Source organism: Dunckerocampus dactyliophorus, chromosome 20 (assembly GCF_027744805.1).
Source record: "Dunckerocampus dactyliophorus isolate RoL2022-P2 chromosome 20, RoL_Ddac_1.1, whole genome shotgun sequence".
In the NCBI taxonomy this organism is placed as follows: Eukaryota; Metazoa; Chordata; class Actinopteri; order Syngnathiformes; family Syngnathidae; genus Dunckerocampus; species Dunckerocampus dactyliophorus.
In genome coordinates, this window is record NC_072838.1 from 7,910,338 (window position 1) to 7,938,019 (window position 27,682).

At 41.4% G+C, this 27,682-nt stretch overlaps 1 protein-coding gene across 1 annotated transcript in view; it reads left to right on the forward strand.

Annotated features, from left to right (window-relative positions):
* The window catches only part of rbms3 (RNA binding motif, single stranded interacting protein), a 277,321-nt gene that overhangs the window by 161,362 nt on the left and 88,277 nt on the right, over positions 1 to 27,682 (forward strand). The window contains exons 5-6 of the mRNA XM_054763521.1: positions 5,122 to 5,279; positions 14,432 to 14,511. Of these exons, the coding sequence (XP_054619496.1) occupies positions 5,122 to 5,279; positions 14,432 to 14,511 (238 nt within the window). The remainder of the gene's footprint in view (positions 1 to 5,121; positions 5,280 to 14,431; positions 14,512 to 27,682) is intronic.

Below are 27,682 nucleotides of genomic sequence, written 5' to 3' on the forward strand. Positions count from 1 at the left end.
TTTGACGTGTGTGGTAAAAGGCAGTGCGCTAGCATGAATTCACTTCAGACAAATGTGCACATTAGCCCTCAATAAGTCATCAAAACTTACCTTTATGCATTCCCACATAGTATCAGCGTTTGAGACCAAATATGAGGTGAAAGAAAAATGCTAAAAAAACAGCAGCAGTAGAGAGAAAGTTTGCACACGCACAATGGACATGCGTTAAGTAAGGCGGATGTAACAGAGAGAATCCGGCCACTTTTCAAAATAAAACAAAAAAAATGAAATAATGGGAATTATTTTTTCTTTCTGTGCGGCCCGGTACCAAATGACCCACGGCCCACGGTTGGGGACCACTGATCTATAACACAAAGCTGAGGTAGATGCTGAGATTTATACAGTATAACTTGTTATTGGTGTCACATCTTGGCTTGTGGTGTTGTGGCACGACCCCAGGATGCTGAGAGAAGAACCCGGTTGCAGCTAAAATAGTTTATTTTATTAATACTAGCTGCTGTGCAGCGGCAGGATACCAAGAAAGAGTAGTAACATTAACAATGTGCCGACGCAGGACAGACGCCACCGGCTGAATTAAGTAATCAAACACAAAATGAGACGCAGGTGCGAAGGAGCAGGAAAGTAAAGGGCGGATGAACACTGAATGGAACAGGATAAGAAGATGAAAACCGGACCTAAGGCAGAAAATAGGTTGGTTAGCAAAATGTACAATATCAAAGTGGCCCCCGTGTTCTGTAAGACATGTGGACTACACTTAAAAGCCAGGTCTGTTCCAGGAAGCCAACCATTTGGACCAAGAATAGCGGACTATCCAGCCAGAATGCTGGCAGACGCTTGTTGATGGCGACAGAAAGCATCTGGTGGTGAAACTGAGGGACATTTAAACAAATATTAGCTACAAATGAATGCATGGCTTTTAAATCTTATTTACTGTATTACTGTATTTTCCACTTCTCAGCAGTCTTGAATTCAGCTCATCACTTTTTGTCAAACCTACTTTCTGTGCTGCTGTTGTTTATTTTCCCATACCTTCTTGGCTAACACCTCCATCCTCTAGCATGGTAATGTTCTCAGAAATTACAGTCGGGTACAAACAGTGCAGGGTGTTAAAAATGGAAGAAAGAAAAAAAAAAACAGCGACAGGATTGTCAGCTCCAGCGGAGGGAGGCATTCATCAGAGGTAAATGACACATCCCGTCACATACACAGTTGGATTCCTCCTGTTCCTCTTGGTGGCAAGGTGAAGGAATTATGCTCATCAAAAGCTCAGTCCGGCCTGGGGCCTTTCCATTAACCTTCTCCAACAGTGGTCGATGGCGAGGGGGCCAGACAACTGCCATTCCACGGGGGTGAGCCAGCACTTCTGGCGGGAAGGAAATGATACAAATGAAAAATAGAATAGGCATACATGTATAATTACTTTAAGATAGCATACATGCAGACTCAAATGTGCACACACCTCAATTACTGCTTCATTCATTGCCTGACAGCAGAATGTACGCCAAGGCTGACATTAAGGGAAATTAAATCTCCTTGTGGAATGTGCCAGCCCATCTTAAGACGCTCCCATTTCCAGCACCGCCACCAATAATCTGCTCATCTGGGTGTTTGGGCTTTGTAGTGCGGAATGTCATGAAAGGCAGAATTTAGCGAGGCGGCTGCGCTTACACGAGGCCCGCTCGTGATAATCCCACCCGCAAGCCGAGCCCCACTATTAACACAGTTTTGTCACATCCTTTTTACCGTGTGTAGTGTAGACGGTGCTCTCATTCAGCTGCACATATATATTGCATTGACATAACCCTGACAAATTTACACACTTACACAGCCTAAAATTCCCAAGGAGTGTGAAAGGAATCCACAGCTGGGAGGCTATGTGCATCAAATGCAGCACGGGAGCTACTTTTTTTTAAACCAGCACATTTAAATAAGGCTTTTTTGGGGGGTCAAATTCTGTCCAACACAAATTCCAGCTTTTTTGCTTGTGCATAAATACAATAAACCTGCAAATGAAGGGGGAGCTGCTACATTTTTACCACTTAATATTTTATTGTTACTTCAAATAAGGCCACAGACACAATCCGTCAGTTATCAGTTGTACGGTAGATCCCCACTTTTTGGGGGGGGGTTACCTTCTCGGACCACCAGTGAATGGTGAAAAAAAACGCAAGTAATATTAATATGTGATATTAATATGTATGAATATGTATGTCTATTTTGATACATGGCTTGTACATTCGTAAGTGCATTTTTTCTTATTTAAAAACAAAACCAAAAAAAATCTGGATTTTTCTGTGGGGCCCAGAACAATTGCATTTCATTTCATCGGGGCAAATTGATTTGACATACAAGTAATTTGAGTAAAGAGCTCTGAACAGGAAGGAGTTAATTTGTGTTCACCTCACTGCAAGTCACGAGGCTGGATTGGCCGTCGAAGCTGTAGTGCTTCTGTGGCCAAATAAACCTTTGTGTCTTATACGGTGCACAACTATGGTGCGTTCAAGGACCCACCAAATAAAGTGCGAAATCTCAACGCTTGACGAAAAAAGATTATTAGTGATCATGAAGACATAAATGTGAAAATTGTGGGTTTTCTAATGTTGGGACATGTATGCTGTGCATTTTAGAGCTGCAACAATTAATCGATTAATCAGTAATTAATAAATTATACAATTAATCGACAACTATATTGGTAAAAATGTGAACATCCTGTGATTTCAGCCTCTTAAATGTGAATATTATTAGAATAACTTTCCTGTGTGAGCATAAACTGCTTGTTTTTTTTTTTTAACAAGGCACAGAACATGAGGGGTTTGGGGGTGTTGGGCTTCTGGGTGAAATGTCGGGATGGACGGGGGTGTGATGTGGCCTCTGCTGGTGGGCTTGGTTTGGCCTTCACTGGGCTTCTGGATGAGTGTGTCTGGATGTTTGGCGTTTCAGTGCTCTTCCGCAGCTTGCTTCTCCCTGACAGCCTGCAGATGGCGCAGTGGGGCGCCTGGGCTCGGTGGATGCTTCTTCTGGGAGGGTCGGCCTGCGGAGGTGATGATGTGCTCTGGCTTCATCCTGGGATCTCGCCTGGGAGCCTGATGTGCCCTCTTTTTTGTGATTAGTGTATATGGACGCAGAGAGGGAACAAATCTCGAACTGAATTAGTAACTGCTGTGATACGGAGAGGGGGTAGGATTTAATAAGCTCTGCTTCTTCCTGCTCCTTTTTAAACATTTGGAGCAGTCAACTGTGAATATGTGATGTATTTCAATGTAACACTGTATGCATGCTTGAAATAAATCAAACTAAACTAAACCTTAGTCGGCCATGAAAGCAGACCTATTATCTTTGTCCATCCATCCATCTTCTATGCCGCTTAGCCTCACGAGGGTCACGGGTCAGCTGACTTCGGGTAAGAGGCGGAGTACACCCTGGACTGCTAGCCAGGCAATCACAGGGCATATAAACAACCATTCACGCTCACATTGGACAATTTAGAGTCGCCAATTAAGCTAACATGCATGTTTTTGGAATATGGGAGGAAACTGGAATACCCGGAGAAAACCCACGCACGCACGGGGAGAACATGCAAAGTCCATACAGAGATGCCCAGCGGAGATTTGAACACATTTCTTCCCCATCTCCAGACTGTGTTGCTAACATGCTAACCACTAGGCCACCGAGGTTGTTTTATATCAAAATCAAATTTGATTTACAAATATAAGACCATGAATTATTTACAATTTTCACATTTGGAACTGAACAAAGCGTGTGCACACGTGTGTGTGCGTGAAAATGTCCCTACAATGCATAACCTTCTGCACGCTACACTCCTCCACGCTCTCTCACTTCCTCCTTCCTGTCATGTGTGATTATTCCACCTACATGACCCCTGCCGAGCTCTTATCAAATGCACTTCTCCCAATTTTTGGCCGTTTTTATGGTGTAAAATTGCTCTGAAAGTGAAATGCATTCGTGGAGAGTTGCGTCATCACCTCTTCTTGCCTCTCCCGCAAAAAACTGTATGTATATGTATATGTATACGTGTATATACGTATATGTATAAATATTTTGTTTGGGATCGGGCATTGGGGTTTATAAAAACGTATAACTACGCCTTTGGTATTGAATGAGTTCACGGGATTCACGTTATTTCTTATGGGAAAAATGGAATATGTTTCTCAATATATTTTGGAGAGTCTCACCGCTGACGACGACATAGACCGGCGATGTAACTACCATTTTGTTTAGCCAGCTAATAGGATTCTACAAAGGAGGACGTTTTGTGATTTAAAAAAAGAACACAGTAGGACTCGCACAAAAACACGGACAAGACGCACGCCATATTGTACGCTAACCGCAGAATGCACAGAAACCAAGGCAAAATTGTGCAAAAATGTGAAACGCTAACCGAAAAACACGCTAACCGGGGCGGACGCTAACCGAGGTTGCACTGTACTATTACGTCAGCCTGATTTGAATTAATTCCCCTGAACTTGAATTACTTTACCCTGGTAAAAACGTTGTTGGTCATAAAAAATCCTGGAAATGTTGAGGTAGAAAAGGTGCTAATATAGTTGTGGGTCAGCTAGAGCTACAGATACACACACACACACACACACACACACACACACACACACGCACACATAGTGACATCACAGCCAGTCAGTGGTGATACTGATTCTGTATGTTCGACAATTGCATTATCAGTGCTTGAAAGCTGCCCACTGGTGGTACGATCGGAATGAAGGGATTAACAAGTACGCCAAGTCACAGCGGAGTTATCACATCTTGGATGTGTTTCTGATGATGTTAGGGTTTACCATGTACTGTACATTCCTTCCCTCGTCTTCTTCAGATTCTACCCACGTCTTTGCTGGCCGTTGACTTAAAAGTAGAATTAATATCCCAGAAGGTGAAACAACTCATTGAAAATCCTTACTCTGTGGCTGAATATGTTCAGTTTGTCAAATCTATGAGTTCAAAAAGCATTTGCTTGCACTGTTGACAGTTTTACTACACTCTACGGATGACTCATGACACAGAGCCAATGCATATTCCAGCATTTTTCAGCTCTTGATCGCAATGCATTAGTTCTCAATGTTTTCCTCCCCTTTCCCTCTGGCTTTGCAGCAACAGGAGCAGGACCCTACCAACCTGTACATCTCCAACCTACCCATCTCAATGGACGAGCAGGAGCTGGAGAACATGCTGAAGCCTCTGGGTCACGTCATCTCCACCAGGATACTGAGGGATGCTAACGGGGTCAGCAGGGGAGTTGGCTTTGCCAGGTACACTTGGCTAATATCACTTCAAATCCCCTTAACGCTTGAATTGACTTTAGTTGAAGCGTTTTGCAATCGACTGGGGCGGCAATGCAATGTGTCATTTCCGTTGTTTGGACATGTCGCTCACAGTGTAGATGATCTGTGTAGTTGTGTTCTTATTCCTCTACTCTTATTACTCTTCTTGCTAATTTCATGTTCACAGCTGGTTACTCGCTGCTGTAACGCGGTTCCAGTTTGACTTCAAAGTGAACAAAGCAAACACTTATTGTTTTTTGCGACTTTACATTTAAGCTAATTTGCATGTCATGTAAGAAATTGTACTTATTTGCCACCATGGAGGCGAGGATTAGTAACTTGGAGGAGCGGCTCCCCACAAACTGTACTTTTAGCCGAGGTATGGTAGCTGTCGTGCGGGCCGCATGGTGGCCTTAGTGGTTAGCATGTTGGCCACACAGTCAGGAAATTTGAATCTCTGTTTGGGCGTCTCTGTGCGGAATTTGCATGTTTTCCGTGTGTGAGTGGGTTTTTTCTGGGTATTCTGGTTTCCTCCCACATTCCAAAAATATGCGTATTAGGTTAATTGACCCTAGATTGTCCATAGGTATGAATGTGAGTGTGGATGGTTGTTTGTCTATATGTGCCCTGGCTGGCGACCAGTCCAGGGTGGACCCTGCCTCTCGGCCAAAGTAAGCTCGGATAGATAGGATCCCGCGACCGAAGCGCAATAGAAAATGGATGGATCGCTACAGTGCTACATCACATTAAGGACTTCTTGCAGCTTGTCGCTCTCCCTTTTGCAGGACATGGCTAGGTTGCGTCATCAGCATACATTATCATGATAGGATCTTAGAATTCAACATTTTTTGGTACAGGCATGAAAAAAATAGACAAATAACTTGCATTTTGTTTTTATGTAGTACTTTTTACTTTACTTTTTCCCCACATTGTTTAAATGAAAAAAATAAAGAAATACATACATTAAAAAAAATTAAATCCTTTTGTTTTTTACAGTTTGAATGAAAACTAGAAATATAAAAGTGAATTTTACACTTTTCAAATATAAATATAAATTCTGCTTTTTGACGTTTTCACTCAAATGAAACAAAGAACAGCGAACAAAGCATGCTTCAGATACCATCTGAGATTTAATATTTTAAATAGTTTGTCTTACAAAAACTGAATTAAAATTAAATTAAATTAAATTAAATTAAATTAAATTAAATTAAATTAAATTAAATTAAATTAAATTAATATCCCAGTAATATGGTACAGGGTCATGCCGAGCCCAAAGTCGCATACCGAATGTTTTGATACAAATACGCATACAGTTAAAATCCTCATTGTAGGCCAAATTTTGTTTGTCTTACACATTCCTAACCTGTAATCTTGATCCACTAAAAGTGTGCAATATCCATTTTCATCACCAAGTCCAGTCGTTTACTTTTTCACGTAACCTTGTCAATCTCCAAAAGTGAGTGACTATTTTGTCCTGATTGTTTTTGTTTTGTTTTATATTTACATATATAAATCTTATTTATTTATGGACTATATGACTTTCAGACTTTTAGGTCAATCTATGCTAAGCTATCTGAACAAAACATCGGTCTTGTGTTATAGGGGACAAAACAAGTTAGTGTTAGTTAATTTTAGATTTCGAATATGCCAAATCCCATGAAAACACGAGCTATAGAACGAGAATGAACCCTGGGCCGCACTTTGGACACCACTGGCTTAAATGTTCATCCCACTCCGTCCAGAATTGCATCAGGGCAGACAGAAAAGCAGATAAAGAGACAATTCATTGTGAATAGGAGGGATTGCACAGACAGCTCTCTATACATGCACAAGTGAAGACAGCACACATGCACAGACAGGTAGGAAGACAAACTAGAAGAGTGCAACATAGTGGTCAAGTGTTCAGGCAGCCTTCGGAAGACATGAAGGTATTACAGGGGGTATTACAGGTGTGAAGGCCAGGTAGGAACAACTAATCTTAGAGGTTATTATATAGAAAACGTGGTAGAAACAGGAGATGAGATTGAGGCAGAATGAGGTATAGATAGATAGATAGATAGATAGACGGGTGGGTGGGTAGATAGAACCACTGGTATCTATCTATCGAAGTAAGCAGTAAGTGGGCAGACAACAAAGTCATGTTAACCGCTCCTAATTGTAAACGATAACGTACGTTTCTCAGGGCATCCAATCGATCGCAACTGGACTGTTCAGGTTGTCTTAGAGGACGTTTCGCCTCTCATCCGAGCAGGCTTCATCAGTCACACCAGCCAGCGGCATGGCTCAGGTGGTAGAATGGTCGTCTCCCAACCTGAAGGTTGCGGGTTCGATCCTCCATCCTCCTGTGATCGTGTCAAAGTGTCCTTGGCCAAGATACCGAACCCCCAGTTGCTCCTGATGCTGCGTCATCAGTAGGTAAACGTGCAAGCAGTGTCAAAGCGCTTTGAGTGCCTTGGACAAGTGAAAGACCAAAGACCATTGACCATTTACCATTTAGATAGTCTCTAGTCTGAGAGTTTGGTGCAAGATCTATTTATCAATCTATCAATCCTCTAAAGGAGGGGGCAGGTCCAGACAGGAATGGCTGGCTCTTGAGTGGTGTCAAATGACGATCGTTAGGATACAATGGAGTGGGGCCTCTGCCCTCCAACAACCTTAATGTTGATGGCTTCCCTCACTCCTCTTTCAAACAATCCTTCTCTGTCCATCATGTGTGAATGAATTTTTGTCCTCATAAGAGTGCTCTTTCTCTTTGAGGGGTGGGTAGAACGCAGATTCTTAACCTTACAAGTGCTCAGTGGCTGCTTAGGTTCCCCAATTTAAAAATCGGTGCATTCCTCACTGCACTGGACAGCATACACCAGATTGTTCTTCTGGGTATGGGGTGTCCTGTCTTTGGGGTGTACCTACTTCTGTCTCAAAGAGTTAGCAGGTTTGAAGTGTATGTTGTGTTAAAAATCCTTCGGAGTTTCTCAGATCGGCCTGAGACATACGGGGTGACAATGTTATTGCGTCTGCTACTCTTCCTCATCTTTGTGGAACGAGATGCACTTTTCACAAATGGCCAGCTGGGGTAACCACAGGTTTTGAGGGCATCCCTCAGGTGCTCATGCTCTTTCTCTTTGCCCTGTGGGCTGCTGGGAACATTATCAGCTCTGTGTTGTAGCGTTCTGATAATGCCCAGTTGGTTCCAGTGGGTGGTGTGAGTCAAACGTAGCCCATTGTTACCTGTGTCAACAGACAGCTGCTGCGGGTTGGACCACGAGGGGCATTAGAGAGTAAACTGAGCTAAGTGTTTGTGGGCTGATCCATTACTGTTATCAGAGCCCATTACTCCAGCCTGAGCACTAATCATTGCAGACAGCAGCACTTGATGCCATTAACCAGCAACACACAAAGAACCGGCTGCCCGCCTCATGGCCAACCTGGCTCACTCTGCCGCCAACCGGCTCCCTCACCATCCTTAGCGGCCGCCAGACAGTCTGGCTGAGCAGTTAGTTTCCAGATGAAACAAACCGCCCGTCTGCCTTATTGACTCGACGTCTACCCACCTGTTTTCTCTCTACCTGCCTGCTCAACTGCTGGACAAAGAGAAGGGGAGACACTGGAGCAGGCAGAAATTGAATGGCCCGAGGGGCTCTGAGGAGCATGAATAAAGTAATGCATGAGGAAGAGTCTGTACAACTCATCACTGAGACAATCACAGAAAACTGTGGTGGAAAGCGATAAATTCCATTAGAAATCCATGGGCATTGAACACATCTCACACTGTGATGTGAGAAACAGAATTTTACTTTTTATAAAACTGATGAATGTTGAAGCAAAGATATGCACCCATTTCTGCTCAATGGAAAATTATGTGTTTTGTTTTTTTAAATAAAATATTACAAATTAATGTTAAAGATGTTACATACAGGGGTGCCCCTGGCCAAATTGGGGCCTGAAGCCGAATTTCACTTTGGAATAATACAAATACATGGGAAACAAATTGTTCAAGAAATTACTTGTGCAAAATAAGAAGTTCTTTTTAGTGCAAAATAACAAATTAACATTTTTATTTTTTTAAAGTGCGGGGTAAGGGTCGAGCCCGAACCCTCTATCTTGAAAGGCAGCACCTGTACCATTCCATCACCAGATAGTCACATGACAACGACTCCAAAATGTCTCCTATACGTCACTAAATGAGTTAAAGTCGAGCATCGTTTGTAAAGGACACATTTTAGGACACTTAAAGTGATGGTGACATATTTCATCATGGGTTCTCATTGGTCAATATTTCAATTTATGGCATATCAATTAGATTAAAACACAGATAGAATTCTAACACTAACATTTAACCTTAAAATAAAGGTACTCCACAGGTAGTCCCGCATTTAAACCAGTGATAAGAGATAGTGGAGCAACCTGCATGTCTAAAAATATTCAGTAACGTTGGAGCTTTATATGATTTTCCTTTCTATATCACCACAATATTTGAGAAATTAATCAAAATGTGATTTAAGTGCAAGCATCAAGTTAAAATGTTCACCATTTAATGACTTAGGAGCATTTCATACTGTGGCGTACCTCAGCTTTCAGTTACAAGCACTTTTAAAGTGACCAGTTAGGGGACGACCATAATAAGTACATTTCCACAAAGTAGGATTCCTTATTCATAAATGGAATATTTTAGTAATTAGTGCATAGAAAAACCTGTTCACAACCTTCTAAATACCGGTTCATTATTAGAGCCCATTAGGCTCTTTTAGACTCGTGTTGCCCAGGCACACACACACACACACACACACACACCCCTCTAGCCTATGGTTTGTTTGGTGTTCATTTGATACACATACTACACGCTTATATAATAATAATAATACTTCCGTGTTTGCACATTACAGTTACACAAACACAGTTCTTAAACACAACCACTAATACTGCAACTTTTTCAATGATGATGATGCTACATTAAGATACACCTACCCAGGCCTTTGTCTTTGAATGGGTGAGTACAGTATGTCTTCTGAATGCCTTATGTCTGTATTTTAGTTCATTTAGACATTTGTATGCTTGAAAATGCTTAATTTAGGTGAAAACACGTAAAATTGTACTGAATATAAATTTTGTTTTACTAATAATAGCCCATAGTCAACCGCAAAATATTATTTTAAATGAATGTGTTTGAACATTTGTCCTTCAGAAGACTGACAAAGAGGCTGTGGTGTAATCATGGCATAAGACTGTGCACAAAAACGTCTGTTTACTACTTTATGGTTGTGAAACCTGGACAATCACATCCAGCAGTTAGAACGATTCCGCCACAGGTGTCTGCGGTTAGTATGTAACATCAGGTGGCAGCCCAAGGTGTCAGACCTTGAGGTCCTGCAGCGATGTGGCTTACCCAGTATTGAAAGCCTGATCATCAAAGCCCAGCAGAGTGGGCATGTTGTCCGAATGCCTGATACCCGCACCCCAAAGATGCTGCTCTATAGGCAACTGAAGGAGGGACAGCGTACTCTAGCAGGGCCCCTACTTCACTTCAAAGACACACTGAAAGCTATTATAAAAAGCTGGGGCATTGAAGAAGGAACCTGGGAAGATACGGTTTCAGACAGTGAAAGGTGGAGGGAGCAGATTAGCCACGGCACTGAGTCCTTCCATCAGGAGTGGCATCCATTCAAGACAAGAGAGCAAGAGAAAATGTGGACCTCTCACCACAGAACAGGACACAGTCCCCTGTAGTGTTTGTGGAAGACTGTGTGACCCAGGAATAGGGCTGCAGTCTCACATGAGGAGTCACGCCAAAAGGAACTACCTGTCTACTCATCGAGATGAGAGACTCCAACAAATATTTGGAAAGACCGTAATAGAGTGAAGCCGTGAAAGTCGAAGCGGCGAGGTATGACTGCACTGTACAGTCGAACTCAATTTGTTCCAAAAGGTCCGACACAAAAAACGAGGACATTTTTCCCTTAGGAAATAATGTAATTCCAATTCCAGCAGCCCCCGGTTTATCGTGGTTAATTGGTTCCAGATCCAACCGCAAAGTAGGATTCAATTTTAATAAATGGAATATTTTTGTAGTTAGAGCATAGAAAACCTGTTTATGACCTTCTTAATATGGTTTTTAACATTAGAGCCCTGCAGGCATGAAATAACAACCCATATAGTCACTTTTTCACGTGTATTACCCAATATTGTAGACAAAAATAGAAAATAAGCCATTTTAGACAAAAATAAGAAACAGACTTGCATGTTAGCATTGACAGCATACTTCCTGGTGGCTATTAGTCTCATCAATGTAACGTTACTGACACCTAGTCACTAGTGTAGAATACTACTCAAGTCCCACTGTCGTTAAGAAGAGACTCATGATGCATTTCAGTCGCATTATTAACAAGCAAAGAACCCGTGCAGTGAACATTCACACAGGAGCTGCTGTCGGCCACTCTCTACACTGCAAACATGCTACTAGCACTCTCAACTAGCAGTCAACTCTACTAGCTGACATCACAACAAGGCACAGATACTGTCATGTCTTTTGAAATCCTTATATTTGTGTTTTCATTCATTTATCCATTTTAATGCTTAATTTTGCCATGAATACGTACTATTTGTTTAAATATGCATTTTTTAAATACTAATCATAGAACATATTCAACCATGAAACGGCAATGGGATGACTGTAATCCTTTCTAGACACCCAAAAATATTAACAAAAAATACATTTTGCATAATTATAGGTTTATTTGGACAAAACAATGCAAAATAATTAAAAATGATGAATGGGTGGAACTTGTTGATGCGGACTTCCCCTCACATCCTGGCGGAATAGAATTCAGTAGTGTTAGTAGTGGAGTTTCTCAACGTCTTGATCAAATTGCTGGGACTCGCTACGTTCTTTGGCCCCACGACAGGTTATCGCTTGCACTCAATAATGGCAGAATCTAGACTAGCTGAAGAATACAGTACAGGGCAAACGGAGCAGTTTGTTACGCGCAGTAAACCAAGAAAGTGTAGCGAACATTTTTGACAAAAAACTAATCCAACAAAAACCGGGGCATATGAAAACCGACGATAGATTCTATATGTTATGTGATGAAATTGTTATTTAAAGGAGGAAAAAAAAGGTTAGATATCAGGTAGACAAAAGACAGACGCTTAGAAGTGTGAAAGGTTAAAATCTATGGGAGGGAAGTTGATGATGTAGACACGGGAGAGCAGAGAAGCACAAGGATGAGCAGTGAGGGAAAGAAAGGAGGGCAGGGAACGAGCGGGGTTACAATGAAAGATGGAGGAAATAACCACGGTTGAAAGGCGGTGGCAATGAGAGAGACGTCAAAACGAAGAGGTGCAGACGGGCTTCGAGTAAGATGGATGGGACAGAGAGAGCGATAAAGAAGCTCCGTTCAAAAAGAAAGAAGGATGACGGTTGAGATATGAAAGAAAGAGGACAGAGAAGTGGGCGGCTGACAGAATGATAAGAGCGTTCTCTGCATTTAGAAGCGAGGAAAGCATGAGAATCTACAAAAGTATATTACCATGAATCTCTACATTTGGAGACACACACTTCCTGTTTGACAGAACAAATCTTTCCAAAAAAAAGCTCATTCCTTGATTAAACCCTGAGTTTCACTGTGAACTTCTCACTCCATGACTGAAACTCAACATCTCTAATCTCTTTCATAATTTTAGATGACATAGTTGCTGTAAGATAAATAGATGTTTCATAAAAATAAAAGTAACAGTAACAGTAAGAAATTCCACACCTTTTTGTTGTATTTGCTGAAGCGCTGCCCCTGCAGTTGTGAATTGGAGAGGTCACACTTAACTTATGGCCACCCTGGCCAAATTGGGGCCCTAAGCAGAACTGAACTACTGTAGAGTAAGTTGCTGAGTGTTGGCATGGTTAGCGGTGTGGAGAGTGCCAGTGAATAGTGTGAGTTGTGGCTGACAGCAGCTCCTGTGTGAATGAATGTCTACTTAAGTGTTCTCTGCGTCATTGCAGTAGTATTCTGCACTGGCCACTAGGTGTCAGGAATACATTGATAAGTTGAAGAGATAATATTATTTGCAAAATTATTAAAAATAAAAATGTATTTTAAAAAAAATTATTGACCAGCATAATATCTACGTGTATAGTATTTGAATATTCATTTATGGTTCACATTTTTGAGCACACAACTTTAAAAAATCTATGAACAATTTGTAATAATTCACCTCCCAGATGTTGAAAGATGCAGAAATTGAAATGTTTGTAGATATTGGGGATGTCCCAGCTGCTGATCCGCTGTATTTTAAAGATCGGATAAAATCGGCATCTGCAACGAGATCGGGCCGATCCGGTTGCCGAATAACGTTCGTAATTCTGGGCCACACTCCAACACGGTAGGTGCGGTAATGCGCCTCAAAGCCGGTTGCCCCTTGACTCCCGCCACCCACAGGGAGAAGAAAACGCAACACCACCATGCAGACATGTCCATGGCGTCCCGTGGTGAAGTTAGTTTCACGTTGGACGTTCTATACAGTACTCTGCTCCGCAGCTACAGCACAGTTCCTTCTCACTGTGCCCGGACTGCCGTGTCATGGTGCGGGTAGCTCGCACGGGAAGTGCCGCTCAACTGCTGGTTGGTTATACTAGGGACCGTCTATAAATTACTCCTGCGTTGATGTTTGTTTAAAAAAAATGTCATATATTCTAAATCACACCACAAATTGATCTATAACCATGTCAAATGATCCGTTCTACCCTGAAAGTATTTTGCACGCCCATTTTTTCCAATTTTATCTTTTATTGGATGGACTATTTTTGGATCCTTTATTGGATTAGGGGCCTAACTCACAGAGGTTTGTTACAAAAGCCAAACAATATTGTTGTTCATAAAAAAGTAAATTCAGCAATACTTTGGTTGCATTATTTTTAATGCTTTGAATAGCTATTTTCACAACCATATTCAATTCCACAAATTCATGTATGGAACAAAAGCTTATTTTTTTTCAGGATCGGGATTGGATTAGGTTGGATTGGACCTGCAAAGACTATAAACACAAAATATCAAAAATAATAATAATAAAATCTAATAAACTGAAAGTGATTTAAATTGATAACAGTGTCTTACAGGGTTAAACATAATTACTATGTACCCTTTCTGTTACAGGATGGAATCCACTGAGAAATGTGAAGGAGTCATTCAGCATTTCAATGGAAAATACCTGAAAACCCCACCAGGAATTCCAAGTAAGTCCCGCGCCCAAATCACCTTGCTTTTTTTCCTTTATGTAAAATCCACATCTTGGCAACAAACAGGTCGTATTTTTATTTAATTTTTCATGTCACATCTACTGGGCAGTGTAATAGCTTGTGTGTGTTTCTGGTTCCGATCGGTGACATTAGCTGCTGTGTCTAAATAGCTGAGGTTTTCTTATGTCACTTCCACTCCCCTTTACGCTCTGTTACCAAGTCACTCTGTCCCTGGTTTTGCTGCTTCTGCAGACGAGAACCCTGTTAATATTCACACTCACGCCTTTGTGATGTTCTTTGCAATCTTCTTAAGAGCTTGCACTCTCCTCTCTTTGCTCTCCTGCTCTCTCAGGTTGAGCAAAGGGGAGAGCAGGCAGGATTAAAAAAAAAAAAAGCTTAAATGTACCTATAGAGACCAGCAGACGCTGTTTTTGTGCCTTGTCTTCTCGGTTCACAGTCATCATTACTGCACCGTATGTTGAAAACACAAAACGTCAGAGCAATGGAGAGGATGGCCACAATGAAAAGGGCAGTAGTCCAAAGGGAGTAGCAAAGAAAGAGTCAAAATGAAGGGATAAAAAGTGCTGCCTAAGCAGTTTGGGTGCCAGCTACTGCTGCGCTTCTGCGTCCCAGCAGAATATGCCAGACAAGGCCTCACCAATGAGCTCCCCTTCACCCCGTGGCAATTTCATTAACAACACTCACACCTCCAACCACTAGCACAGAGTCAACCCCATAAATAACTTTCCACGAATATTTCAGCTAGTCTGGATTTAGAATCTCCAAATATGCACAGCCACTGACTAGCCAGCGGTTATTAAAGGCAAGGTGAGCAGTGTGAGCATTGAAGTTGAGTCATAATTGGAAACCTTTAAAGCTGTAATATAAGACTGACCTTCGCCTTGAAGGGTCTCTCTGTCAGCTGCTCAGACTTTATTATTGTTAATGGATTGTTCAGGTGTCTGCTAGGCAGGGGGATTAGTTGCCTTGATCCAAGGAAACTCTTCAGGACTACTGACATTGGCAGAATTTGTCTTATTTTCCCTTTTCTTCTGAAAGATTTCCCTTATTTTATGATACAAATGTTGGCAGATATGTTGAAGTTACATGAAGTATGCAGCCTTCATTCATAGTACAGTAGTTGGACTCCAGGGTCACCATAAACTCCATCACATGTTAGTAGTGTTTTGTTTATTAAGGTTTGTAAGCCATAAATGCCCCCCTGGCCAGCCTTTTGACACCCCTGATGTAACTGCTCCACATAAAAACATCTGCGATGGTTTGATAGGTGTAGTTTGTATTACACCACTGACGTGCGGTCAGGGAAGGCTGGTAAGGCAGAGACGTGATGAAAAACTATTATTTTTTAAGTAAAAATAGCTAAATTTGCACATTTGTATTTCTATCACAAAACAACCTCTTAGCATCCTTAGCTTGCTGACAAAATGGCAACTCGAACCGGAAGTCAGCTATGTCGCCTGTCAATTTCGTCATCAGACAGGTGTGAGTACACCTGTATTCTTAATGTATTTTTTTTTTTAGCACAAAACGACCTGTTAGCATCCTTAGCTTGCTAGAAGAAATGGGAGTGATACATTTTGAGAAAGCAATTTATTGCAACAACCGTTCAACCAAAATAGGCTGTCATCAGCTGATGGAAAGTTTAAGACCGCAGCCTTTAAAAGCCAAAATCTTGGCAAAATTGTGGATTCATTGTTATTTTCTGTCAGGTGTTCAAACTGTCATGATCTTTAAGGCAAAAAAGCTTTCTCTCTTTGAACGCGGTTGGATTGTTGAGCTGCATAAGCAAGGCCTCTTGCAGCGCGGCATTGCTGCTGACGTTGGACGCAGTAAGACAGTCATTTGAAACTTCTTCAAAGGTCCTGAGGATTATGGAACAAAAAGTCAAGAGGTAGATCCAAAAAAATTTCACCGGCCCTGAGCCGGAGGAGCCGATTGGCCCAAATGAAGGTTGTTACTGGTGCCAAATGCAGTCCATCAGACAGTATTTGCGAGAGAGGGGTTTTAAGAAGAAAAAAGATCTTACCAGGCCTTGTCTCGCCACGCCCGTTGCACAAGAGCACCAAACATGGGACATTGAAAGGTAGAAGAAAGTTTTATTCTCTGATGAGAAAAAACGTAACCTTTATGGTCCTGATGGCTTCCACCATGACTGGCATGACAAGGAGATCCCACCTGAGATGATTGCCACAGTGATCGCCATCATGATCTGGGGTGCTTTTTTCTTCAATGGAACAATGGAACTTCAGGCTGTGCAGGGGCGTCAAACGGCAGCTGGCTATGAGGCATCTGTGTGGTAATGACTGGCTTTTTCAACAGGACAACGCTGCAGTTCACAATGTCTGCCGGACAAAGGACTTTTTCCACGGAAATAACCTCACTCTTTTGGGCCATTTGGCGTGTTCCTCTGATCTAAATCCTATTAAGAACTTTTGGAAATGAATGGCAAGCTAAGTTTACAAAAATGGACATCAGACAGTGGATGCTCTCCGTGAAGCCATCTTCACCACCCTGAGGAACATTCCCACTCGCCTCCTGGAAACACTGGCATCAAGCATGCAACAGGTGATTAAACAAGAATGGCGCAGCTATTTCTATTTTAGGGGGGGTTTCCGGTTTTTGAGCTCTGGTCCTAAAACTTTTGATCGGCAATTGAACAACCTATTTCAGTTGAATGGATATTTGTTTTTTTTGTTTTGTTTGTCTCACTCCCATTACTTCTCTTTGTATTTTGAAGCTCTACTTAGAACCTCCAACTGTACAAAATGCAAATGACATTTTTCAACTGTTGTTAAAATTTTGATCAGGAGTGTATATGGTGTTTTCCCACAGCCCTTTCTATGCAGGGCAGCTTCTTCATCCGTCGTCCTCTGACAGCTCAAATGTAACCCCCGGGAAGGTCCTGCCACACAAAGCACGGCACAAGCATGTTTGCATAAATTTGTGTGGCAGCCATGACCACTGCTTTCTGTGAGCCCTGATGCATACAAGCACACAAACCGCATGAGCACAAATACAGTCATGCTTCACTCACTTTGACCCAAATGCAGCGTCAACGCCCATATAATTCTAATGCTTTTCCTGCCATTTAGCACATAAAAAAAGCAAACACACAAAGCAGCTGTGGTAATGTAGCACGTATACAACTGCACACATATAAAGTCACACTTCAAACTAGCATGAGAGCACATAAATGCAGCAGGCATATTCGCCAAGCATCACCAGCTAGGACAGTTTCTGACAAGCATCTGCATTTCCAGCTGAGCTCCTCAATCACTGTGTGTGTGAGCGTGTGTGTGTGTCTTTGAAATGCATCTACCATGGGAAAATAACCAGTCAGGAAGTGAAGGTATTGGTCAGTTAGTTTGGGTGATCCTGCTTTGCCCAATCATTGTCTATGCAATCATTGGGTGTCTGTATGTCAATCATTACAGCTCCAACTCATATTGGTCACGATGTTGCTCAGTGTGTGTACATGTTTATCACTACTATCAATCTGATATCACAATGAAGTATTGAGTCAAAGCCACTGGCATCGAAGTTGCTGATTTGTGAGCGGGTTATTTCTTGGACAATCAGTCCAGTAAGCTTGTTGATCAAAAGTACATACTTATAATGTTGCAGCCTACTGTTGGTCCTCGGGTTGCAAGCGAGTTCTGTTCCTACGAAGCGCTTTAAGGCAAATTTATTGTACGTCGGGAACTCAGGTTACACTTGTCGCTCACATGTGTGCTGAGAACACATGAAGGACGAAATGCAGTAACAAAAACACCAAGTACAAGAATTTAATTGCAGCTTAACTGATAATTGCTTAGTTATTACTGTTGCTTTCAGAGGAGCAGGTCCTTTAACATGCTCAAGGATAGTGTAGCGACCTGGCGGAGTTTAATTCAACCCTGTTTTCCATGTCTATTACTGATAATTAATTCACTCTATAACTTTTACACGTTGACACAATATTGGCCGGGATGGTTGCAACAGTCGAGCGATTGAAACAAGTGTGGCCCATATGTGATGTTGTTCCTGTTTCTGCCGCGCACTGTACTCGTTCTCGAGCGAGTCTCGTGTATACGGACAGAATTACATTGTTAATTAATGGGAGCGCATTCGTAAGCACGAAACGTCATAACACGGAGCGCCGTGAACCGAGGATTCAGTCTTTATAGCTCAGCGCATTTTCACTCTAATAGCTTCTCATCGAAGGACTTCTTGACACACACACTCACTTAGCACAATCAGAGTTGCGCAACACTTACATGCGACTCACAGAAAAATACTAAGACAAAGCACACACAACAGTTGCATTGTTCTCTGGCTCTCTCTCACGCAAGCTTAACTTTCACTTTCTCGTTCTAGAGCGGTGCGGCAACTGTACTTTCATTCTGTACTTTAATGTCCTCGTTGGTTAGAGTAGCTCTGTAACCAAATATATTGCTCTTATTTTTTCATACAATTTGAAAACCCTCTAAATTGTGTGAGCATTGACTACTTCTCCCATAGCAATGTGCTCCAAAAAGCCAGGAAGAAAGGTTAGGCTAAAGGCTAAAGAGAAGTAATAGCCATTACATAGCAACGACAATCTGGTTTGCGCTTAGTGTCCCTCGGTGGTGTAATCATACACGCTTCTGGACAAGGTTATGATTCCTGACCAGGGTTGCACCAGTAAGGCCGTCCAGCGTAAAAACTCAGCCAAAACCATTCATGCGACTGACCTGCTCTGATGTGCTATGTGGGTCTGGTCTTCAGATGCAAAGGCATGAGGCCAAAAAACAGTTTCAGCCTCTTTAATGAAAGTCACACAAAGTACAAGAAAGACAACAAAGGAGGGAGCAGTGTGCATCAACTTAACTGAAAAAAGACACCATGAAAAAATGTACTGTAATAAATCGGGATGGGTACCGAATTTAGTGCTTTTACAGGTCCTGTCCGTCGGTACTTCGGAGTACCAATTCACGTTAAATCAACGGTACCATGTTGTGGTACCTAAACGCATCCTTTTAACTGTGAGGGAGTAGGCGATAACTGGGTTCGCATGTTCATGTCTGGTTGCAGTCGGCACAGGCTTAAGCAGTTGAAAGGCAAATGGGCATATTTGTTGCGAGAGGTGAAGTCAGAGCAAAAATGCTGCATACATGCCCTCTTCTCACATGTGGACGTGGTTCATTTTGGAAAAAGTTACTCCTAAGATAGTCATCCATCATAAAGGGGAAAAAAGTTCAAGAAACAACCAAAAAACACAGAAAGGTAGCGGCTGAACCCGTCGCTCTCATCGAGTGGAGCCGAGACTGAACACGTTAAAGTTTGCCGTGACCGACAACATTTATACTAAAATTACCTGATTTTAATTCAATTTGTGCATTGACACAAAAAAACTGCGGCTTTAAGGGCAGCGATGTTGCAACACAAACACTTGGATGTTGTTTTGGCGTACTTGTTGGAGTTTATATATGGAAAAATCAATGTTACATTTAAAATTTGGAAATGTTATCATTAAACAAATTAATTTATTACCACATAAACACAAAAGTACAGATAGTTGGCGCCGTTGATTACTGGTACCGATTCCCAGGTACTGGGCATCTGTACCATATTGGTTCAAATGTGGAAGGTACCTGAAGTACTGCTAGAACTATTAAATGTCCAAAAAGCATGAGTTTTAAGTAGCCTGACCATCCCGCAGTCCAGCGAAACATAACTGTCCATGTCATCACCTTAGATTTTTTTTTTTTTTTATGTCCAATATTGTGGAACCAAGAAATGTTTCGATTAAGCCAAAAGAACACTTTTTGTTCTTTGAACTGTGAATTTGTTGAGGTGAGTAAATTCAATTACGGCACCATAAATTAAATGAACAATAAGACAAAAACAATGTTGACATAAACTAGTGTTGGTGGTCATTAATTAAATTCAAGTGCTGGCAAAAGGTGTTCAATTCAACTGAATACTTGTTATTCATTCCATCCGGCAAATTGGACAGCGCTGGCGTGTAGATGCATCTAATCAACTATCCAGGTCAGGCTTGTTCACTGATGCCTGGTTGATATGAGCGGTGCGTTGCAGCAGTCCGACACAGCCGACATCGAGGCCCGCTCGAGCCGCTCTGCTCTGCCCACGTCTGATTGGGATTCAGAGGAAGGGACATGATCGATAGCCCTGATGGAGCGCTACAGCTGTTTAGCAATTCTGTGCAATGCGGCAGCCGCTGTCGCTGTTGTCGGACCATGAGCGTGCATATACTTGCGCACAGATCCAATCTCTTGAGCATGCATGCTCAAAACACAGCAAGGTATTGTAAGCTCCGTATTTACAGATTGATGGTCTCGTGCAGGCAGAACAATATGTTGAGAGAAATTATCCATTAGTTTTTTTAAGGGGAGCACAAAGAGTTTTTTTGTTTTTCAGAGTTTACTCAATACATAAATGAAACCTATGAAATGTGACTACAGCAATAAACCACACTAAAGTGAGACCAACAGGGACACATCATGATTTGCGCTACAACCCTGAGCAATGGGAAAGTCAAAGGAAGGATAAAAAACTGATTTAATCCGCTGGCTCCACTGAGCCTTGCTGATTAAAGCCTGTCATTCCACAATGCATTAAACAGCTTAGAGATGACACCTTATGGTAAATGTAATCCAAACCGGAGATACATTAGCCATTGTCAGGTTTTGGCAGGTGAGTAATCTCTTACATATCTCAGAGTATTGTTGGCAGTGGCAGATAGGAAATTGAAAACATTTGATACACAATATATGCAGAGCTGTCAAACAAGCAAGGTGTGCTTTAAAACTTCATACAAAAGAGAGATGCTAAATGCACTCGACTTTGGTTAATCTGTTGCATTTGCATGAATGTCATACCTGTGCAGGGATAATGAACTGTGCAGCTTTGTGTGTCTCTGAACCTACTTCCTTTTCACTTGCTGCCGCTGCTTGTGTGATTGTCGTGCTACCAATGTGGAAGCAGAGAAGAGAAGCAATCCTAGTATTGACAACCACATCATAAAACAGCATGTACGGATGTAAACGAATGGATATGTGCCATGTGTGCATGCTCCTCTGCTTTTTTACACTGTTCTGCAAAATCTCTACTCATGTCTGTATTGGACAAATTGGACAGCTTCTATTTTTTTCATGCTCCGGCATGTAGATGTTAATAACATAGCATATGGAAGCGTGCCTCCCGCAAGGAAATAACCAGTGACGTGTTCAGGGGAGGCAGGTGAAACATGAAATAAATATTATCTGTGCTTTGAACTGTATTCTAAATGCATTTTCTGTATGATTCCAATCCTTTTTAACATTTTCTTGAATAAAAATCTCCGAATTTGCACATTTCTTGACCAAATACAGGAGAGAAACCTAAAGTGTGGCTGCCGTGACCGCCTCTTCTTGGCTTAGAGCACCGGCCCTGCCGACTGAGTGCACTCAGGATCATGGTGCTTGTCTTCTTCTATTTGTCGGGGTGTTGCCAATAATATAATGTTGTAGAAACATTTACTAAACACTGTGACACTCTTCAGCTTGTCTAATGTCTTTAATGTACATATGTATGTGACATCATTATTCTTACTAATCGGACAATATAATACACAGAAATGTCATACGCGGAGGGGCCGCAGTACTCGCGTCATTCTAAAGGCGCTGGGATGGAAGGTGGAAGGTTTTTTTGTTTTTTTCTTACAGCAGCAGCACCAGCTGGGGAGCAGCAAGTCAAATACATGCAATATATGTTTATGCTCTGCTGAATGAAGGAATTAATTTGACTGTCAAGATGGAGGATTATATATCCAAGCTCACCTGAAGGTGATCAGAATTTTACAACAAAGTATCAGAACGTTTCCTGCAAAAGGGCATGACGCATGTACTTTATATACAAATAAAAGGTAGGAACACAGTTGATTTTCAGCCAATGTAGAAATAATTAAAAGGGACTAAGAAGTATTTGAAAACAAAATGTTTAACCAAAGTGAATTATTATTTTCTTGTTCTTGTTATCACAAAACAAAAAAAACAAACTCCAAAGGAGTGCGTGCCACACCGACCATGAACTTCACCGCACGTCACTGGAAATAAGACCACCTCTTTAAGGTGTCCTTCTATTCTTGGTTCCTATCAATAATGCAATGCAGTTGGAGCGGGAACTAATTGTTCTTTAGTTAGGTTCCTGCACGTCACATTCGGTGTCTTCAATGCATTTTCCTAGGGTGAGTCCTGGTGTAAAATGACAGCATTTATTTCTGACGCAGCTCGTTTCATACATTTTTTTTTTTTATTTACATTTAGAAACAAATTGCTTGTTGGTGTGCATGGAGATTTTAGCTCTGGCTAAGTAACGTGTCTTCAGGTTTACACTTGCTGCACAGCTGTACTATGCTAGTGTGTAATTTGCTGCATATCGTATTAACTGATTTTATTTAACCAAGTTATCATCAACAGACCGATATTGCAAAACTTATTAAGTATGACTTATGCATGAACAATACCTAGCTTGTTACAATTACATGCAAAGTGCCAACCCCAATCTTTGTACAATGGAACGTCAGTTTTTGTACACTTGGTTTTCGTAGGATTAGATAATTATTGTCAATAATATCTGTCCGTTTGCGTGCGCTGTCTCAGTTTTTGTACAGTGGCCAAACAAAACATCCACGCGTCGAGGACGCAGTGAAGAATGGACAGCGGTTCTTTTATAGTTAATTTCAATTCAATTTATTCATATGGCGCCAAATCACAACACCAGTTATCTCATGGCGCTTTACACATGAAGGTCGCACTCATAAATGAAACAAAAAGACAAGCAACTGAAACCACACATGAGCAAGCACATGGTGACGGAGGCAAGGAAAAACTCCCTCTGGGAAAGACACCTTGAACAGAACCCAGGCTTTGTGGGGAGGCCGTCTGTCTCGACCGGTTGGGTTGAGGTAGAAAAATAGATTCGAGGGACAGATGGTAGATCTGTGTCTGCCCCCCGGATTGAGTCAGGGAGATGGTTCCATAACACAGGAGCCTGATAACTAAATGCTCTATCTCCCATTCTGCTTCTAAAAAATCTAGGATTGGCAAGTAAGTGTAAGTTGTGGGAGCACAGTGTTGTACTGGGTTGATAGGACACTAGAAGCTCTTTAAGATATACTGGTGCCTGGTGCTTTTTGAGGAGTATTTTGAACTCAGTTGTAAATGTTACAGGTAACCAGTGCAGTTAGGCTAGTACAGGTGAAATGTGATCTCTTTCTGGTTGCGGTTAAGGCTCGTATGGCAGTGTTTTGGACCAGGTGCGTGGTCTTCAAAGTTTTCACAGGGCAACCTATTAAGAGAGAGTTACAAGAATCCGACCTGGAGCATGAACAAAGCATGAACAAGTTTTTGGGCATCTGTTAGTGGCAGGAAATTTCAGATTTTGTTGATGTTTCGTCAATGAAAAAAATGCTCTCTATAGACAGATTTTGGCCAGCGAAACCTTTAATCATCTTTATTATGTGTGGTTTTTCTGGATATAAAGCACACAAAACGATGAATATCGTCTCCTTCCTTCCTTCCTTCTAATAAGGAGTGTCCACCCTGTGCTGATGAGGCGTTCAATAGGGATGTAAATCTTTGTGATACACGATTTGATTCGAATCTAGATACACAGGTTACGATAGAAAAACAATACAGTCATGGAAAAAAATGATTAGACCACCCTTGTTTCTTCAGTTTCTTGTTCATTTTAATGCCTGATACAACTAAAGGTACCTTTGTTTGGACAAATATAACACAAATATAAGAGTTACATTTTTTGGTAGTACAATGTTATAGCTATTCATGTAAGAACTAACCATGGAAGTTGCTAGATATCAACTCTTATGTTTGTTCATAAATACACAGGACTTGATGGAAAATGTCCTTTGTGCCAATAGATGGTAATCCCATGAAGCGTGGATGTTGAGTGGCGTGGGAACTTTATCTCAGCCATGGGACACATCATCAGTAGTGTACCTGAGCTATATTTGTTATCATCATTATATTTGTCCAAACAACTGTACCTTAAGTTGTAGGGCATTAAAATGGATCAATAAACTGAAGAAACAAGGGTGGTGTAATCATGTTTTTTCCCATGACTGTATATTTCAAAACAGAACGATTCAATACGATTTGATGCAGTTTACAAACAATATGATTCGATTCGATGGTTAATGTTTGTTGATGTAGACATTGATGTTACATTCTAAAATAAAGATTCCAATTATATGAAAGCGGTATTCTTAATTGTTTTCTAATTTGTAAAAGAGCACATCGTATCCCCAAGCGTGCTGTAAGGTACTGGCAAAAAAGTCAGCAGAATAACGTCAAACGTTGTATGTACATTATTTAGACACAATCCAAAAAAAAAGACTTGCAAAATGAACATCTTTTTCTTTGAAGGATCAATATTTTACATTCTATATTTTATATCTATGTTTTTATACCTGTTAAATTTGGAACATTTAAGTTTTAACATGTCTTAATGTTGCTAAAAATGGAAGTGGAGCCACCAAACTAAGTTTCGTTGTGTGCAATGACAATAAACATCAGTCCGTCTATCGATAAAAAATATAACACTTAAAAAACAGAAGTTTTAACTTTCAGTCCAATTGATGATACAAAATAAACAAAAATAGTGCAAAACCCCTTAAATAATGACACACCTCTTCCAAGTACATAAGTAAGTAGAACTATTTGTTACAAGGGTGCAATGAAAATGCTGTGTTAGTTTGGAAAAGTAAACAATCCCATACTCATAATGTCATAACAATCATAATCGTACAACATTTCAGACTGAGCGTAGTGTTTTCAACACTACTGGTGCAACATTTCAAAGTAATCAAGTTACAAAGTAGACAAGGTACCATACTCGCCTCTGTTGGTCAGTTTTCCAGCCTTCTTGAACTTAATCCAAAGACGTTACAAACTTTGGCGTTCATACGCTCGCGTGCTAGCTAGCTTGCCGGCCGCAGTCATGGCAAGTTATGGAGCATGCGCGGCTCTTGCGTTGTTCATAAGACACTGTCAACCGATACTCTCGCATGTCTCCACAATCAATTCATCTAAAGATTTATGGCTGATTATTATCGGTACAGGAGACTTCTGCCGTATAGCCGAATCATTCGCTTCTCAAACCGTTCACAACCCTAGTGTTCAAGCGCACTGCGTACTTTGGGGTGTTATTACTGCTGCAAAATCTGCGAAAAACCAGATTCCACTGAGGTTCCGCTGTATGATCATTCAAGTGATTGTGGGGTACCACTTTGGATCTGTTACTCAGCGCTCTTTAAACAGAGAGCAAAGGACAGGTTGCAGCTTCTGCTGTTGGGGAAGCTGTTGTCAGGGATGCTGTTGTAAAAAAAAAAAGAATCCCTCCCTATTGGCATGTTCACCACTCAGGCAATGCTGCCAAGACAGCAGAGACAGCCCACAGTATTAAAATGTCCCTTGCTGAATTAAAGCAAGTCCCAAATTACTTTGTAAGTCACAAAAATCCTTTCAGAAACTGTCAGTCATCCTTGAGTAATCCATGTTAATTTCTGCAGTCCCTCCCACATTCCCCTAGCTAATAACTGGCAGGCCGGTAGTCCCATTTCTGTCTCCTCCAGTGTTTAGTATGTTCTTCAAGTAGGTTGGTGGCACATTTTCCCCCATAAAGATATCTGCTTGTCTCTGCAAATTTTTAAACACCTCTGCGAATCGAGGTTATGTTGTCTGCACCGTTTGGACGACGGCCTGTCCCAACATTACACACACAACTATTGCAGAGCGAATATTGCTTTTAAAGGTGAAGGTGAGTTGTAAAGCACAACGAACGCAGATGGAAGTAATTTCACTTGTCCCCACAAAAAAATGGGTTTGAAATGATTTGAATGAGATCATCTCCATATTTATGACACTACAAATAGTTTATATCCTTGCTTGTTCCCTGACCCTTGTCCTTTCAGTCACTGATCACGCAGTCACTGGCCGCTCCATGTTCAAACCGGAACTTCATAAAGAAGATCCTCATTCAAATCGATGGATCTAATAATGGTATCGCTGTAGTGTGCATGGCAGGCCAGTATTTAGCGGTGTAAAGTAATGGGTTGTACCCAGTGGGGAAACCCAACCTACATGGTGCAGGCCTGCAGAGGCACATTCAAAATTGTTAATTGGGATGATTCGGCCTTCAAACACATGTTATCCTCCCAAATCTGTGGTGCTGCATTTGAATTGGATTTGGTGTTGCATTTGCACTGCGTGGTGACAAAACGGGCCTTTAAATGCAAGCTCTCAAGGATGCAGCCTCTGAATTGGGACTTTTGTCTAGACAGAACAATGAGGTCATTACTCAGAGTAGCCCTGAATTATACAGCATCAACATTCCTGGAAGCTATTGATCATTTGTGGCACAAATATGGCTCAATAATTCATCTTTGTTCTCAGCCTGCAACATTTTAAGGAAGTGTTTTCGATGATGTTAAGAAGTGATGAAAAATTAATTGTAATCCAAGGCTAAAAACTAAGTACAAGTGGTGTCCCAGTCTGATATTGGTATCGGATATTGGGCTGATATTAGCAAAAAAAACAATATCAAATTATATCAGCCTGCATCTAGAATCTCTGATATTGGCATTCCGATACAAGCATTCGATTCCAGACTCCGCCCCAGCACATCGATCCATCAGTGGCTGGATAGAGCCCACGTGATCACAACACCGTGTGCTAACGTGTTAACACAGTAGCAAGGAGTAGGAATGATGTCGGCCGTGTGTATTTCTCATTAATGTCCGAAGGCGTTGCAGCTGAGTGACTTGTTAGTTTCCCACGGTGGCACAGAACCGGGGAAGTTTAACACGACCAAACTCGTCACGCTTTCGAAACGGCGTTACACAGTAAACTCCAACGGGGCAACAAGAAGTCATGAACTATAACAGAAAAGAGGGCCAACCCCTGTTGGTGGCGGGTAAAGTGGGGTTTAAATGCTTAATTCAGCCCCTCAAACGTTGCTGTATTATGCCTAACCTCCATTACATTGTAGATAACACTATACCCCACATGCATTAAGAAATGAATGGGTCAGTTTTATCATACTTACTGTTGCTGACTATTGTTTTCTGTTTGAGTAATATCACTTGATCAAGCCTTTTCTAACA